The sequence below is a fragment of the Euprymna scolopes genome, chromosome 11 (genome assembly GCF_053919585.1).
Source record: "Euprymna scolopes isolate OS-2025 chromosome 11, ASM5391958v1, whole genome shotgun sequence".
NCBI lineage: Eukaryota > Metazoa > Mollusca > Cephalopoda > Sepiida > Sepiolidae > Euprymna > Euprymna scolopes.
In genome coordinates this window covers 59,763,285-59,783,419 of record NC_136492.1, presented here as the reverse complement: position 1 = coordinate 59,783,419, position 20,135 = coordinate 59,763,285, and the positions used below count along the sequence as shown (strand labels likewise).

At 28.1% G+C, this 20,135-nt stretch overlaps 1 protein-coding gene across 13 annotated transcripts in view; it reads right to left on the bottom strand.

Moving 5' to 3' along the window:
* The window catches only part of LOC145287867 (anoctamin-4-like), a 746,862-nt gene that overhangs the window by 19,538 nt on the left and 707,189 nt on the right, over window positions 1-20,135 (bottom strand). For all 13 annotated transcript variants that reach the window (XM_080135748.1, XM_080135749.1, XM_080135750.1 and 10 more), the window contains 2 exons: window positions 12,830-12,866; window positions 10,516-10,627 (listed from right to left, as the gene is read on the bottom strand). In XM_080135748.1, the coding sequence (XP_079991874.1) occupies window positions 10,516-10,627; window positions 12,830-12,866 (149 nt within the window). The remainder of the gene's footprint in view (window positions 1-10,515; window positions 10,628-12,829; window positions 12,867-20,135) is intronic.

The window sequence follows — 20,135 nt, the reverse complement described above, 5'->3', positions numbered from 1 at the left end:
TTGAAGCTAGACCATTATAGCATTGCATCTGGCAAATCGATATTAGATTCTGTCTAGCCAGTAAATTAAAGAAATTTTCAGTTTTTTCTTTGCCTAAAGAAATTCTAATCTATTTCATCGATTACATATTTTATCTAATCAGATAATACTTTCAGTAACTGATATCACGAGATTTTTTCATTTACTCTCGGTGAATAATGAACAGATGACTATCCGCTGAAAATACTATAAAATTTCAAAATGCGTACGTATTTATATTTTTTTTATTTACATAATGGTTACATGTTAAAAATTAAATTAAAAAACCTAAGTTTAATTATTCACAATATCTTGACTATTCTCAGCTGAAACTAATAAAAACATGCATACATGAAACTTGTGGATTACAGTCATCTTAATTTAACAAACATTTAATAAATAACTCACAGGGAGACCCGACATTGCCCGAGATTGAATGATCAACGAATGTTTGCACTCCCATAGTTTTATTGTCATCAAAATCGGTGAAATCACCTATTTTTCAATCAAATCTATTGATTGCCTGCTTTAGTTGAAGACCCAGCGAGGTGCACAGGGAGGAAGCTACACATGCCTCTCCACAGTGACTTAGTCCGCAATACATTGTAATCTACATTACACTGTAGAAGACCTACTGCTGATTTTATGTTTGTTTTGTTGGATTTTACATGTCAACCCTTTGCATTATTTTATGTTGAGTGTCTATGGGTTCAGGGAGCCTTTGTCCCCTGCTCTGCCTGTTGTGTAAATGAGTTTTTATTAATTTTTTTTTATAAAGACCAATTTATTTAGGGAATGAAAGTATGACGTGGGCATTGTTTTTATTGAATAAATCCTTAATATTCTTTTCTTCGTAGCAATTATTCCTTGTTACAAAATTAGTGCATTCAATTATGTTTTATTGTGAGTTGTGTTTGACAAGGTATACAGATGGGTTGGCTTTCCTTTTTAGGAGATATGAGTGGGTTAAATGTGTGTAGACTATTTCTATTATTGTTAGTTTGACTTTTTTCTATTTAGTTTTGTATTTTGTTAGATCTATGGTAGTTTTTGCTGTTGAATCCACTAATTTATTACCTTTGATACCAAAAGGGCTCGGTATCCAGTAGAAATAATTTCTTTTTGACTGTTTAATTTTGTTAATTTGTGGAGTAATTTTGCGATTAAGAGGTTGTTCATCTTTTTATTTTTGATAGCTTTTAAAGTGGATTGAGAATCTGAAAGGATTATGAGTTTAGACAGAGCTTGGATAAGAGCATGTCTTTCGGCACTGAAAATTGACGTTTCTCTTGGGATTTTGTTTTGGCTTGTTTTTTGGTGGATTTGTTGTGTATTGCTGCACTGACTGTTGCGTTATTTTGTTTAGACCCATCTGTATAGATGTGTGTGTGATTTGGATAATTTTCTTTGATTTTATTAAGATCATCATGGTAAGTTATTGGATAGATATGTTTCTGTTCATGTTTACTTAAACTTAGATCGATATTAGGGGTTACGATTTTCCAGGGAGGGGTTCGGAGTAGGACAGTTTCATGAAGTATGGTTATGGGTAGATTTGCTTCCTTGGAGATTGGTTTTATTCTGAGTCCAAAAGTTTTGATTGTATTTTCTTTTTGGTTTAAAAGGTGTTTACAATTTGGGTTTAAAGTGCTATTGTGTGCTGGGTTTGTAGGAGAGCTGTTCATTTCATGTAGTACTTTAGACCAAGATTTTGGTTTTTGAGCATTGGAAGGATTTCATGTGCTTCTGCATATAGGGGAGGTTTGAAATGTTTACAGTGGTAGTCTTAGTCCAGAGTGGCATATTGTGTTGAGGGTTTTAGATATGACTTTCTAGTGGATTGATATATAAAACTGCCACAGTTTATTTTTGATCTGATTAGTGGTCTATATAGTTTGAATAGTGTGTTCTTGTCAGCTCTCTAATCTTTATGGGCTATGACTCATAAAAGTTGTATTTTATTGCATTTGGTTTTAATGTAATTAATGTGTGGAATGAAGTTTAATTTTCTGTCAAAAATGATTCTTAAGTGCTTATGTTCGTTTATGAATGGGATTTTTTCACTTTCAATCTGTAAGGTTGGATCAGGGTGAAATTTGCATTAGTTACAGAAATGGATACTTTTTGTTTTAGTTTTGGAAAATTTGAAACCATTTCTTGTTGCCCATTTACTAATTTTATTTATGTCTTGTAATTTTCTTTCGACAGTGTGAATGTATTTTGATCTGTAGCTGATTGAGTAGTCATCTACATATAAGGAGCTATGTATATCAGGAGAGAATTCTTTCATAATGTTGTTAACTTTGATGCTGAAAAGAGTTGTCTGTGATCTGTTTGTTAGGAACATTTTTTTATGAATTCAGGTAGTCTGCTTCTTAGTCCAATGTTGTGGAGATCTTTTATGATGCCGTATTTCTAAGTAGTTTCAATATCGAAAAATAAAGATGTTACATGTTCCTTATTAAGGAAAGCTTCTCTGATGTAATTTTCGAAGATAGATGTGGTCTATACATGCTCGAATTTTGGGATCCACATTGAGTTTTTGAAATTATTAAATACCAGATAAGACGGCAGTTGATTATTCTTTCAAATATTTTGCATAGACACCTTGTGAGAGCTATTGGTCTGTAGTTTTCTGATGTGATGTATCTTTTCCCAATTTGGGTATTGGTGTTACTGTTGCTGGTTTCCATGAACTTGGGAAATCTTTTCTTTCCCATATTTTATAAATTTTGAAAAGGAGTTTTAATGATTCTGGCGGGATTTGAGTTTTCTTTGTTATGGTATTTGGCATTTTGAGTGTAAGGGTGTAACTGGCAAATTGGTCGGATTGGGCCTCTCTGACCGCCCCTCTAGCCTAAGTAAGAACCAAAGTGATGTGTTGCGGTGCCTAGACTTCTATGCACCCAGGTCTAGATCAGCTGAATCACCAAAATCTCGTTCTAAAGCATTACGGGTAGCAACCCACGGCTAACTGGTTGCCCTATTGAGGGATTTTTACTCTAGTGCAGGGGTGGGAGGTAGTCGGCTTATTTTGATGCCCTACCGACAAGGTGAAAAAAAAAAAGTGTAAAGGTTTTATACTTCAAGATGTTTACATCTTCCTATATTTATTCATGGGTTCCGATTTACTGATTTTGTAGAGTATCGTAGAGATAAAGGTAAAGACTTGCGGTGGATTTTGTTGTTTTTATTCCCAGCCCTGCAGAACATGATTTAGCTCTGCAAAGTAAAAGGGTTTATAATATTCTTGGTTGGTGTGTTTTAGTTTAGGCAGCTAGTAGGAAAGTGTGGGGGGTGGGGTGAAAAAGTGAGGGAGGGGAGGCGGACTTTTTGTTTTGGGGCTTTGCAGAACATAATTTAGTTGTGCAAAGAATTTAAAGAAAAAATAAAGGTGTTAATGTAGGTGCATTTGAGTTGAAGTTATCTTCAGACAGTCTGATCTGGTTGCACCAGGTTGATTTTATCAGATTATATTTTTATATATGATGGCTTGAATTAAAGTTTAAACTGCAAAAGTCAAGTATCATGGTTCAATTGTGCTCTAAACAGAAACGTTCATTTCGAATGTGCCTCTATCATATCAAATAATCTACTATTGATTTTTTTATATGTCAGGCCTTTCAGTTTGTGTGATAATAAAACTTCTCAAATGCACATATGTTAGGCTGTGTAAGGTTTTAACTTTGGTCAAAATGGCTTTTTCCTTTTTTCATCGGATTATTTCGATTATTGATAATTATCAAAGAAAGCTTGAGACAAAAGCCATCTAAAAAACACTGCTAGGTACAAAGTACATTTATGTGAAATTTCATAAAAAGCGGCACAACCGTTTTCGAGTTCATAGGGAATAAACTCCCCCTCCCACACAAAGTTCTTTTTATATAATAGTAGAGATACCTAATATAAAAGAGAAAGGAACAAGGAGATGGAGAGAGAGGTAGAGAGATGTACTTTTTCTAACGCCGAAATTGGAAATATTTAATGAAAGAAATGTCAATTTTCCAAGCAAATATCGGATGTTGTTTTTTTAAGATGTGCAATGACAAAATCATTCCCGATTATGTTTGCACAGGATGACGTAAAAAAAAAAAAAAATCAATAAACAAAAAAAAAAAAAAAAAATCGATAAACAAAAAAAATAAAAAAATTTATATATCATGAAAAGAAAATGCTAACTTTCTAATGTGACTAATGCTTCTCCCTTCTTTCTAACATCACAGAAGCATAACTAAAAGTAATTAGCAGCACTTACACTTGAATGAAGATTAGTTTTCGAATAACTATCTGCTTAAGATTAGTTTTAAATGAAAGTGGGCAAAAGAACAATTACATAGATAACGTACCTGATGAATTGTTTTACAAAACATAAACTGTGACGTCTATCTTAAAAAAAAAATTATGAAAATGTATTTATAAAAAGTAAAAATACGTAAATGCATTTTCGTAGCAATTTTAAAGTCTATACAGTTTTGTTGAATAACACTGGTATTGCTGGGGTTATTTACAGAAAATGCCTCCTGTTTAACAATCTTCCTGGTTGGAAGTAGTATTTTTTAAAATAAAGCGAAATACAGTATTTTCTTGCAAAGAACAGGATAGAAGGAAGACAAAGTCAGAATCAAATATATATTTTTCAAATGCAATGCTATATGTACCTAAAATCAAGAATTGAAATTTATATTTCGGAGCATCTCCAAAATTTTGTTTTTTGTTTTTTTTTAAATCTCGTGCAGCCACACACCGTTCCAAGAGACTTTTTTCTCCCCAAATTAACATGGCAAGAAAGAAAAAAATTCAGAAGATGGAGATGCTCAAAACAAGTAAAATATTGTTTATTTTAATTCCAAACAAGTAAAATATTGTTTATTTTAATTCCAAACAAGTAAAATATTGTTTATTTTAATTCCAAACAAGTAAAATATTGTTTATTTTAATTCCAAACAAGTAAAATATTGTTTATTTTAATTCCAAACAAGTAAAATATTGTTTATTTTAATTCCAAACAAGTAAAATATTTTTTATTTCTGCGTTGTGATTTGGCTTCCTAAACGCATGATACATATTTTCTTTTATTTAAATTTAATCCCATAACTAAACTCAAACCATATAAAATGAATTAGAGTTATGTATATCATACTATGATTTAATGTCAATTTCAGAGCAGATTTCTCTGAAACTGATATTAAATCACAGTATGGTGAAACCGAGCTGTCATTATACTAAGCTCTAAAACAATTTTTGAAATTATTTTAAGTTTCATTTTTCTTTGGAAACTGATTTGCGTAATACATCTGAATTATATAAATTAATATATTTTATATGTCTAGATGAATACTCATTATAAAATTATTGATTAATCTTGGAGCGTTTTGAATGTGATTTAACAGATGTAAGATGGGTACTCTATTAGACTGTTAAGATATAAATAAAGTGGTTCCATTTTGTTTGTTCTTCTGAAACAAAAGAAACTAACAAAAACAAGCTACACGATCAGTATGACAGATTTGTAATTTTTATAATTATTACCTATTACAACTATTGAAATTACAACTATTACCTATTACAACTATTGAAATTACAACTATTACCTATTACAACTATTGAAATTACAACTATTACCTATTACAACTATTGAAATTACAACTATTACCTATTACAACTATTGAAATTACAACTATTACCTATTACAACTATTGAAATTACAACTATTACCTATTACAACTATTGAAATTACAACTATTACCTATTACAACTATTGAAATTACAACTATTACCTATTACAACTATTGAAATTACTACCTATTACAACTATTGAAATTACTACCTATTACAACTATTGAAATTACTACCTATTACAACTATTGAAATTACTACCTATTACAACTATTGAAATTACTACCTATTACAACTATTGAAATTACTACCTATTACAACTATTGAAATTACTACCTATTACAACTATTGAAATTACTACCTATTACAACTATTGAAATTACTACCTATTACAACTATTGAAATTACTACCTATTACAACTATTGAAATTACTACCTATTACAACTATTGAAATTACTACCTATTACAACTATTGAAATTACTACCTATTACAACTATTGAAATTACAACTATTACCTGTTACAACTATTGAAATTACAACTATTACCTGTTACAACTATTGAAATTACAACTATTACCTGTTACAACTATTGAAATTACAACTATTACCTGTTACAACTATTGAAATTACAACTATTACCTATTACAACTATTGAAATTACAACTATTACCTATTACAACTATTGAAATTACAACTATTACCTATTACAACTATTGAAATTACAACTATTACAGCTATTGAAATTACAACTATTACCTGTTACAACTATTGAAATTACAACTATTACCTATTACAACTATTGAAATTACAACTATTACCTATTACAACTATTGAAATTACAACTATTACCTATTACAACTATTGAAATTACAACTATTACCTATTACAACTATTGAAATTACTACCTATTACAACTATTGAAATTACTACCTATTACAACTATTGAAATTACTACTACCTATTACAACTATTGAAATTACTACTACCTATTACAACTATTGAAATTACTACTACCTATTACAACTATTGAAATTACTACTACCTATTACAACTATTGAAATTACTACTACCTATTACAACTATTGAAATTACTACTACCTATTACAACTATTGAAATTACTACTACCTATTACAACTACTGAAATTACTACCTATTACAACTACTGAAATTACTACCTATTACAACTATTGAAATTACTACCTATTACAACTATTGAAATTACTTGTAGAGATTTAAATTTTGAATTTTGTTTTGCTTTCGAAACCGATTCTTATAATAAATGAACTATATAAAGGATTCTTTTATATAATTATATATCTGGATAAATATATATATAATTATATATCTGGATAAATATATATATAATTATATATCTGGATAAATATATATATAATTATATATCTGTATAAATATATATATAATTATATATCTGTATAAATCTATATATAATTATATATCTGTATAAATCTATATAGAATTATATATCTGTATAAATCTATATAGAATTATATATCTGTATAAATCTATATATAATTATATATCTGTATAAATCTATATATAATTATATATCTGTATAAATCTATATATAATTATATATCTGTATAAATCTATATATAATTATATATCTGTATAAATCTATATATAATTATATATCTGTATAAATCTATATATAATTATATATCTGGATAAATCTATATATAATTATATATCTGGATAAATCTATATATAATTATATATCTGGATAAATCTATATATAATTATATATCTGGATAAATCTATATATAATTATATATCTGGATAAATCTATATATAATTATATATCTGGATAAATCTATATATAATTATATATCTGGATAAATCTATATATAATTATATATCTGGATAAATCTATATATAATTATATATCTGGATAAATCTATATATAATTATATATCTGGATAAATCTATATATAATTATATATCTGGATAAATCTATATATAATTATATATCTGGATAAATCTATATATAATTATATATCTGGATAAATCTATATATAATTATATATCTGGATAAATCTATATATAATTATATATCTGGATAAATCTATATATAATTATATATCTGGATAAATCTATATATAATTATATATCTGGATAAATCTATATATAATTATATATCTGGATAAATCTATATATAATTATATATCTGGATAAATCTATATATAATTATATATCTGGATAAATCTATATATAATTATATATCTGGATAAATCTATATATAATTATATATCTGGATAAATCTATATATAATTATATATCTGGATAAATATATATATATATATATATATCTGGATAAATATATATATATATATATATCTGGATAAATATATATATATATATATATCTGGATAAATATATATATATATATCTGGATAAATATATATATATATATATATCTGGATAAATATATATATATATATATATATATCTGGATAAATATATATATATATATATATATATATCTGGATAAATATATATATATATATATATATATATCTGGATAAATATATATATATATATATATATATATATCTGGATAAATATATATATATATATATATATATATATCTGGATAAATATATATATATATATATATATATATATCTGGATAAATATATATATATATATATATATATCTGGATAAATATATATATATATATATATATATATCTGGATAAATATATATATATATATATATATATATATATATATATCTGGATAAATATATATATATATATATATATATATATATATATATCTGGATAAATATATATATATATATATATATATATATATATATATATCTGGATAAATATATATATATATATATATATATATATATATATATCTGGATAAATATATATATATATATATATATATATATATATATATATATCTGGATAAATATATATATATATATATATATATATATATATATATATATATCTGGATAAATATATATATATATATATATATATATATATATATATATATATATATCTGGATAAATATATATATATATATATATATATCTGGATAAATATATATATATATATATATATATCTGGATAAATATATATATATATATATATATATCTGGATAAATATATATATATATATATATATATCTGGATAAATATATATATATATATATATATATATCTGGATAAATATATATATATATATATATATATATCTGGATAAATATATATATATATATATATATATATCTGGATAAATATATATATATATATATATATCTGGATAAATATATATATATATATATATCTGGATAAATATATATATATATATATATATATATCTGGATAAATATATATATATATATATATATATATCTGGATAAATATATATATATATATATATATATATATATATATCTGGATAAATATATATATATATATATATATATATATATATATATATATATATATCTGGATAAATATATATATATATATATATCTGGATAAATATATATATATATATATATATATATATATATATATCTGGATAAATATATATATATATATATATATATATATATATATATCTGGATAAATATATATATATATATATATATATATATCTGGATAAATATATATATATATATATATATATCTGGATAAATATATATATATATATATATATATCTGGATAAATATATATATATATATATATATATATCTGGATAAATATATATATATATATATATATATATCTGGATAAATATATATATATATATATATATCTGGATAAATATATATATATATATATATCTGGATAAATATATATATATATATATATATATCTGGATAAATATATATATATATATATCTGGATAAATATATATATATATATATATATATATATATATATATATATATATCTGGATAAATACTTATGAAATTTTTTATCAATTTTGGAGAATGTGGAGTTTGATTTTAGCTTGTTTAATGGCATTTCAACCTGTGAGGTTCATTTTATGCCGAAAAAAGTTTGCATTTATTGTTAATTTCATCAAAAGTTTATTTTCAACGTAAAATGTTTTCCATCTCTCCATATGCTTATTTTCAACATAAAATGTTTTCAATCTCTTCAAAAATTTATTTTCAACATAAAATGTTTTCCATCTCTCCATATGCTTATTTTCAACATAAAATGTTTTCAATCTCTTCAAAAATTTATTTTCAACATAAAATGTTTTCCATCTCTCCATATGCTTATTTTCAACATAAAATGTTTTCAATCTCTTTAAAAATTTATTTTCAACGTAAAATATTTTCCATCTCTCCATATGCTTATTTTCAACATAATGTTTTCAATCTCTTCGCAAGTTTATTTTCAAAGTGAAATGTTTTCAGTTCATGTTTGAATAATTGTTCCTTTTAATATTATGCTATTTTTTAGGCTCCACTTCTCGGAACACCTCTCTGATGCTCGCTGTTGCAAAATATTTATTTCAGATGTGTTTGTACCTTTTACATTGGAAATGTTATTTGTTGGTTGCTGAGTGTGCATTTTGATGCTTCGCTTGATTAAGTAGGAGTGCGTCAGGTTTGTATGCTCGATTCGTATTCGATTCAGTACAATTGAGAATGTTGAATGGTTATATAATGATGTCCTGTAAGACAGGTACACCATTAAGCTGTTCAGATACACCTTTGCATAAATAAAGTATAAAGTTGTTTTTTTTTTATTACTTGTTTTGAAACAGAAAACAGCTAACGAATATTTATAGCCGATGAACCAAATGCAAATAAGAAAAGAATCAGCGGCAGAGAGAAACACATAAAAAGAAAGAGGTGAGGGAGAGATACTTACCTGCCCTTAAGGAATGCAATGTAGAAAATGGAAGAATAATAATTGACAAACTGGAAGAGAAACATTTTCAAAGTGAACCCATCTTCCCATTCTGTCTGCGTGCGATGTTGTTCTGCAAAAAAAAAAAATAAATAAATAAATAAAAATAAAATAAATAAATAAAAATAATAAAACATTTAATAGCACCAAAATACGCATGTGCCAGATCCCCCCCCCCCCCAAAAAAAAAAACAGAGGACATTCAATTGTTTTTCTGAGCATTTTACAGTCAACGGAGAAAAAAAAGGCCAAAGACCCTAGTGTTTTGATGTGATGTTTTCAATATAATAAACAAGTTATGACGAAAGTTTCATTTCATTCGGACAAAACACTAAGAAACGGGACCTAATTAAAGTTGGGGCCGGTTTTTTTTCGGGTCACCCTGTAAATACATATAACCACAAGAAAACAAATTCAAATGGCTGAAATCGCACTAACAGGTGTAATTGTAGAATAAAAATGATTGCCTCATGGATGGTTGAATGGATTGCTTAGTTTTACAGTATATGAAAACTTTTGGAGTTATTCAGTGCCGAATTCAATAAAATTTAAGTTCTTTATATCTTCAAGGATTCATTTATGGAATTTGGTTTGGTTGTTACGTTTTATGATACAGTAATCTTTTTAGAGTTATTTAATATTGAATCCAATAATTTTTAAAAAATGTTTTTATGCTTCAAGTTCTTTATATCTTCAAATATTTATTCATGCAGTTTGGTTTAATCGATTTGTAGAAGAAAATAGTTTTTGTTTTTGACTTTGCAAAACATGATTGAGTTTTGCAAAAGGAAAGGAAAAACAAGCTAACAACCATGTTTGGTGCATTTCTTAGTCAGGAAGACGATATCTTCAGACGACCTGAGCTGGTAGCACCAAATGCCCTAACAAGTATTACCACTCCGGGCTAAATTGGGTCTGGAAGCAATGGTAACTAAAAGGCAACTCCACAATCTCTACAACCACCAAATGGGGCCTCATCACTGGATGTCTTAAGTTTATACCCAGGATCAAACCTCCAATCTTAGTAACATCATACATAATCCAAGTATTTTTTTGGCAGACGATAGCAGTAATAAAAAAAACAAAAAAAAAAAACAAAAAAACATTGAAACTGAATCAACATTGCTATAACAAATCAATTTCTTTTCAAAACCTGAAGCAACATTGAGCCTGGACAGTATCAGATGGGGAACCATTTGGAAAGGCTAAGCGCTGTATGTACCTTCTGGGAAGGTTGGGCATGGGGCCAGCACCCTTACCCCCAAAAAAGAACTTGCTACAAAAGCATCTACAAAGTTATGGATGGCCTATGCCCCTCCAGGGGCTCCAGGCTATGGTGGTGGTGGTGGCTATAGCAGCCTGGTTGTTCCTGTAAAAATCCAATACCTTTAGAGTTTCAACCAAAAGAGGTGACCTAAGCCTAGAGGAGATCAGAATTTTTAAGCGTTAATACATTAATATAATACATGAAACCAAAAGGCGTAACTTAATTTTCCACAACTGACACCAGAACAAATCTATACTTCTATAAATTTTTTTTTTTTTTTGTGTGTATTGATTTTCATATTAAAAAAACCCTTTTTCTATTTATTTAAAAAGAAAATACAATTTTCTTATATATGGGTCGTGGATTTGCATTCACTAGCAAAACATCTAGCTAATTTGCATATTCTTTTGAACGTTCATTTTAATTCCTTGTTAGTTTTTCCGATTTTCTTATGGGATGATCATCTTTAGTGAACTATTATGTGTAATGGGACCGCTTGTGAACTTGATATTCCCAGGAAACTTCCTCTGTCAGAAGAAGCTGGTTCAACCCACCTAGAGTAAATATTGCTGGTTGGCTTTTTTTTAAAATAATGTTCAGGTATTAAGACAGTGACAGATACAAGGATTTGGAAAGCTTGAGGGCTACATCAGGACCAAATGCCCGACCCGTGGATCCCATTAGTTAAATGGACGAACCGTAGGGATGAAGGAAGATGCATTGTGGGGATCTAAGGACACCCTTTCATATTAGAGTAGCATATCATCAAGATTTGCTGCTGAGATCATGGTCTACCCTAACCCTAACATATCACCGCACCAATCAAAAGTTCACTAACTTTCAAGACTTTAGACATTTAAGATGAACAAACATCTGCTTTTGCAACAAGTTTTAACAAAAACTGAACAGAATTCAGTGTTTTTGATGGCGCACACACACACACAAAAATTGAATACAGAGCTTATACATACAGAAAATAATGAAATACATACAGAAAATAAAACTTACCAAGATTTGTCAAAGCACAAGCAAGCTTTTTATATATCTAGAGAAAAAAAGAAAAATATTTAATAAAAATTGCATACATAATTAAAAAAAAATTCTCTATATCATTTCTGTAAATATCAAAGATTATATTCTTTTATTCCAGTAGGTGAAGTTAAATCCTTTGAACTAGGTTTGGTTGAATAATTTTATTTTCAAGTTTTCCTCTCCAGTGGTCTTATAAACATTGGAAGATAATTAAATTACATAAGTTCATAAAAAAAAAACCCAAAAACGAGCAGAATTCAAATAAAATTTTATTGAGTTATAAATATATGACCTTAATTGGATAAAATCTAAAAAAAATTACAAAAGAAATTATATATATATAATGTTGTATAATAATTCTCCAAGTTACAAATATCAAGTTTTCTCAGTAGGGTGCGTGTGTGTGTATATATATATATATATATATATATACACACACACACAGTGGACCATCCGGCTGTCTTTGCTTGACTTGTGTTCGTCCTCGATCGGGCGATTCCATCTTTTAAAAAAAGGAATGGCAAGTGTGTGTGTGTGTATATATATATATATATATATATATATATATATATATATATATTAGTCGTGGTTCAGAGGCTAAGGAATGAGGGTAAAGAGTTGTACGTTTTGATTTCGATTCTCGTTGATGGCACCCAAGTTATTTTTTTAGTTTTGATCTCACTACTATATATCAGGTTAAAAAATAGGTAATTTGCATGCATTTAAATATATTCAAGCGTATCTTATGACCGGGTAACACCGGATGGCCTCCTAGTATATATAAGTCATGCATGCAACGTTTTCATACTCTGATAACTGGAGTTATGTCACTTGAATCAGAGTTACCTATGTAAAGGGAATCCAAGATTCATTAATAATTTAAGTATACTAATAATTGTTAATATTTAGTGATTTAAACAAGTCCAAACTGGTTAATTTGACAGGTAGTATGTATTAAGATATTTGGATTACTTTTAGGCTGTTTATTTTGTGCGGTCAAATCTAAGTTGCTATATCATGCAGTAGATTCTTATGCTTTATATATTTTCAAAATCGATAAAGATAGAATTCGAAGTAGTAATGTGACAGCAAGTAATATAGCATATAAGGTTATGTTTTCAAAGTCCGACCTAAATAGAATTTAAGCTGACAAATAAAATTTTGGTTCTGACTAGCCAATTTTTATTTTTTATTGTACCATTTTATTAATATAATAAAATAAATTGTACCTTAGCAAGTTAATTATTTCAGCAAAGTTCGGCAAAGATGATTGTTAATATGAAATAGTTTTAGATAATCACCTAAAAATAGAAGTCGACAAGAGATAACTCATTCGAAATTTAATTTAACAAGTTTAAAAATTTGAAAACAAATAAAAATAAAAACAAAGTACATGACTTCATCCAGGGCAACGTCAGGTAAGTACAGCTTATGAAGGAGTACTTTAGTACTCGGTATACACGATACTTTTGCCATCTTAATATGCCAGCTATACTTAGAGCAGACTCTAGGGCACTTTAGGTACAAAAATTGTCGAGAACGAATCGGTCGGCATTTCCCGGTAGGTGGGGAAGTGTTAAGCTGACCAATACTACTATTACCACTTCAGGAGGTGGAGGGGATAAAGCATGGGAAGGTGCACCTCTTAGGATTTAACCTGACCATACCTCATTCTGACAAAAAGTTAAACATTCTCAAATTTTAAAACAAAATACTTGATGTTTTTTCTGTTAAAATCGTGGTTTTGAAATTTATTAATCTAGTTTTATTGAAACAGTTTGGTTTTGTACACATTTTGAAATACGAAACTAATAAGATTTTTTACAAATTTCTTTACTGTCAGCATTCATTGGGTATAATTGTTAGAAGAAAAAAAAAAAAAACTATCTAGCTGACAGATATTTTAGGGAAGGTTCATTTTTTAATTGTATTTTTCTTTTTAATTATATTCTTTGGAACATAATTTTACCTTATATATACAAAATATTTTTTTGAGTATATAAAAAATTTTTATCTGAAAAAAAGAAAAAAAATGGGTGGGGTGGGGTTAAGGTTTATACCTAGAATGCAGTGGCAGTGCATCCCACCCCTGTCCTGAAGAAATATGTATCATCAACTTATCAGATATCATATGACTTCATACTATCTTTATTACTTAGAATAATTTACCTAAAATTAGGTAAGGTAATATTGGTTACAAAATTTCAGTATGTAAGTAAAGTCAACTTCATTAAGACCTACATCTTTGATAAACCAAACTATGTTAGACGGGATACAGTGAAGTAATTTTAGTATTTGTTTGCATACTTAAAAGGCCAAGAGAACCCCAAATGCCGAGAGAACAGTGGAGTAGCAAGGGCCGCGTGGGGGGGGGCACCGGGCGGCACGTGCCAGGAGACGGCATTTTGAGAGGGTAAAAAAGAATAAATAAAAATTAACATTAACAAAAAATCTGAAATGTTATGCCGAAAAGGTTGTAAAACATCGGGACATTTAGAGATATCGGCATCAGAAAAATGTGTCCCTATTTTATGAGCGGCACACGTAAGGGGCGGCATTTTGAGAGGGTAAAAATAGAAAAAAAAAAAAAAAATGAATTAAAGCTAATAAAAAATTTGAAATTTAATACTGAAAATGTTGTAGAAAATTTGAACTTTTGGAGGTATCGGAATCAGAAAATTGTGTCCCTATTTTACGAGCGGTCCATGTCAAGAGGCAGCATTTTAAAAATAGAAAAAATAAATAAAAGCTAACAAAATATCTTAATTTTATACCGAAAAGTTTTTTTTAAAAATCGGAACTTTTGGAGGTATTGGAATCGGAAAAATGTGTCCCTATTTTACGATGACAGGGGGGGGGCGGCATTTTGAGAGGGTAAAAATAAAAATTAATAAAAGCCAACAAAAAATGTGAAATTTAATACCGAGAATGTAAAAAAAATCGGAACTTTTGGAGGTTTCGGAATCAGAAAAATGTGTCCCCCATTTTACGAACCGAAAATGTTGTAAAAATCGGAACTTTTGGAGGTATCGGAAACGGAAAAATATGTCCCTAATTTACGATTCCAAAATCAATCGTTTTAAATTTTAAATTTAATTTTTCATTATTGGTACTAATGATAAATATTTATTGTTTTTAAATTATCACTAAATCTAAAATGATAACATCAAAATACGATGTAAATTTATTTTATTTGTAAAACAAAGTTTTAAAAAAGTTGCATAAATTCTCTAGGTAACCTTTCAAAGAAAGCAAATGATTTACATGTTCCAAAAAATATTGAAAAATTAAAAACATTTTTGTCAAGAAAAATATTTTCAAACATCACTGATAATTATACGATACAACAGAAAATTTGCAACAGAAAATTACGTAGAAACATTAAGCAAGTACGGAATAAATTCGACTGTAAACAGATTTTATGATCATCATGTCAGGGAATATAATTTTAAATAGTAACTAAGCGCTACTCCTCAAATACTATTTAAGTGGCTTTCTATTCAATAGTTTAAATACTCCCGAATTTCTGTCAAGTTTCAAACAATCACGGAGTAATTGATTTTTTTTTTTCAAACTATTAACAAAATTTTAATTATAATCACTGGCGTATTTATAATTAAAACGAAATTTATTATGATGAATTAATTCTGGTAATAGGATTTTAATCTTTAATTTTTTTATTAATATAATAATTGTAAAAGATAATACAAGAAAAATCTCTTTAGAACGCGTACCTAACTTAGAAAAATCGACTTACTTGCTTTCAAACAAGAGTAAATATTTAAAAATATGTATATTTCTGTGAGAGGTACTTGAATCCTATTTAAAACTATATCGTCTTGAAGAATGGTCTTAAACTATCTTCAATTAAGATTTATTTCGTAGGTGCTTAATTTTCATACCTTGCTAAAATTAGTTCTTCGGTGACTAATTTTCCTACATTTAATCAAATTAAAAATATAAAAAGTGATTTTTAATGTTTTTAACTCATGTTATCTGTTTTTGCTTTAATAAGCTGGTAAGTTTTGTCTGGTGTCCTTTTGTCCGATCCTCAATATGCATACATGTATATGTGTATACATATATGTGTGTCTGTATGTATGTATATATATATATATATATATATATATATATATATATATATATATATATGTGATGAAAATAATGGAAATAGTATTCCGACAAAATAGAGAAAATAAAAAGGAATAAACCGTATTATGTGTTCATCAACGTTTCGTCTTTATTTCGAGACTTCCTTTGGATATATATATGTTTATACTAGTGATGGGGTGATTCCAACCCCCCCCCCGCCCGATTCAATTATCGATTCTGTCTTAAATTCACGATCCGATACGATTCCAGATTCTGATTCTTTTTAAATTTCTAAATATTTAATTAGTGATTTGCTTTTGTTTTGTTTTTTTCGAATAACTCTAAAACAATCTCATGTCTACATATATTTTCGCAAACAAAAATGCTATGTGAATATTTCATAAACAATTAAAAGTAATTAACGATTGTTATGCAAAATAAAACGGTATAGGAACAGTATAGTTAAAAAAAGCCCCCTTTTCATTTTAAACATGAGTTTCTAAAAACATGGTTACTATGTAGAAAACAATTCTTAACTTAAGAACGGATGTGAATGTACTCTTAACTATTCTATGCATTCTCTCTACCAAAGAATGTTCATGTGTTTACTCTAATCATCAATATTTGCCCGGTTATTACTACTGGCAATGTCATAGATATGTAGTAGATTGATTTCTTTTAATGCAAAAAAAAAAAAAAAAAAAAAACAAGATACAAATAATTATAATAGAAATACTTTTTACTAATTATTTTGAGAATTTTAGACTAACACCTTTGGCTAAAAATGATATTTTCCTTTTGTTTTATTCGACTTTCATTTTGTTTTATGCGATTGCATATGGACACCTTGAAAATCTTGCCGGAAAAGGGCATAAACAATTATTCTTGAATTTAAACTTTTGTATATTAATTTAACCTAAAATAATGGATAATCATCATTTCCAGACTACTCTAACATTCTGGAAATGTTCACTAACACAAAGTCTGACTGGCAAGGTTGTAAAACTATGCGTAATCGCTTAGACCCCCCCCCCCCCAAAAAAAACAGCTTACAGAATTTATTTCTATGAGGAAAATCTAGTTTGGTTAGTGTTTTAGTGGTCTCTGAAATGAAAAATCATTTTACGTCCAATTAATATTGAAGCAGATCTCCACCCTAAATTCTTAAATTGTTTTGTTTGTTTATCTTTCCGCCAAGTTTTTGTAAGGCGTTAACGCGTAATCGCCTAACAAATAGGAGCTTGTTTTATTTTAAAAGAGTAACCTAACCGAGAGACTCAATATACTACTACTTGTAAATTCTTGTATATTATAAGTTTAAATATGAAAAAGTAATAACTTATAAAAATAGTAAATTTTTAATCTATAAACCAGTTTACATGTATTTAGAATAGATTTTTAGCAATACACTTACATTTTAATGTTGGCAAAATGTCCATGTCTTTCAGTGGAAACAAACCACCCAAAGGTTTCAAGAATTTACTAGTCTCGATGTTATTGCTTCTATACCTAACCAAGCTTAATTTTACAATCAGGTGTGCAGAAACGAAAGCTATTTGTGCCATGCACTAACCATTCATCAAATCTGGCTAAATGCCGCTTCTGTTGCGGTTCACTCTGTTACATTTTTTTTTTTTTTTTGCATACTGCACTGGTTATTCTCGTTCTTTTCTGCATCTACATATCGCTGGGACGTCTTGATTCAGTTGATAAGTATCAAGGGGACTGGAAACTAGATGGAGTAGTCGAGCAGATGCTGTAAATGTTGTGGTAAAAAAATTATTAGAAGTCGTTATTGCGCTGAAGGAGAAAATGCAACCACAACATCAGATGCATCTTTAATTCCCAACTTGGTATTGTCGCTTCCGGGTTTTTTTTTTTTTTTTAATTTTTATTTCTGAGCCTTTGGAAAAATATTCTCCCAGAAATCAATTATGCCTAGAAGTATTTTCAATAACTGGATCTGCAACAAAGTTCTGTCAGGCTGATAGCATTGAGAGATTGCCATCTTCAGAATAGAGAAAAGATGGTGGATACTGCAATAGACGAGTCAAAACATCTGCTCTGAAATGGGGATAAGCATGGAGCATCGTATCCGCAAAAAGAAACAAATGGGTGGTGAACGATTGACTGAGGCAGTACTGAGGTTTGATATTGAGTTGAGACCGGAAATGATGTCTGTCATAGACAGGTTGACTGAAGAAATATCTTGCAGATTTCAACAAGTTCACAATCTTGCAAGTAAATATGCTTTTCTTACACCGTCAAATCTGTTTGATGATAATTATGATTGTCAGCTTAGTGAGGTTGACGAAGATATAGAAAAAGATAAATTCTTTGCCGAACGGAAGAAATTACAGTATTTTGTGAAAGTTTCAGGAAAAGACAAAATCAATGGACCTCTTGAACTTTATAAAGAAATACCACCTTGGGGATTCCATCCCTAATATTGATGTCATAGACAGGTTGACTGAAGAAATATCTTGCAGATTTACACAAGTTCACAATCTTGCAAGTAAATATGCTTTTCTTACACCGTCAAATCTGGTTGATGATATTTATGATTGTCAACTTGGTGAGGTTGACGAAGATATAGAAAAAGATAAATTCTTTGCTGAAAAAAAGATTACAATATTTTATGAAAGCTTCAGGACAAGATCAAAATCAATGGACCTCTTGAACTTTATAAAGAAATACCACCTTGGGGATTCCATCCCTAATATTGTGATCTTGCTGTGCATTTTCCTTACCCGAGCTATTAGCATTGCCAGCTGTGAGCGCTCTTTCTCGAAACTGAAGCTCATAAAAACTACCTTGGATCAAAAATGAGCCAGACAAGGCTTACAGACTTAGCAATCCTCTCCATAGAGAGGGAACTTTGTCGATAGAGTGAATTTTGATAAAGTTATTGATAACTTTGCTGAAAAAATGGAAAAAAAAAGCACGAAAAGTATGTTTGTAAATTTTTAACCGACTTGATGCCTTGTGATATTTCTCACAAGAACTACATTTCAGGCTTAATTTCAATTCCTAAACACATTTATTTAAAAAAAATTTAAACTATTTTTAAAAGGATTGAAACATTAACAACAAATTTCTTAAATTTTGCGCTTAAACCAAGCAATTACACACACGGATTTCAAACAGTATGGCTACAAGACATTTTTTCCTCTTCGGAAGGCTCGACCTC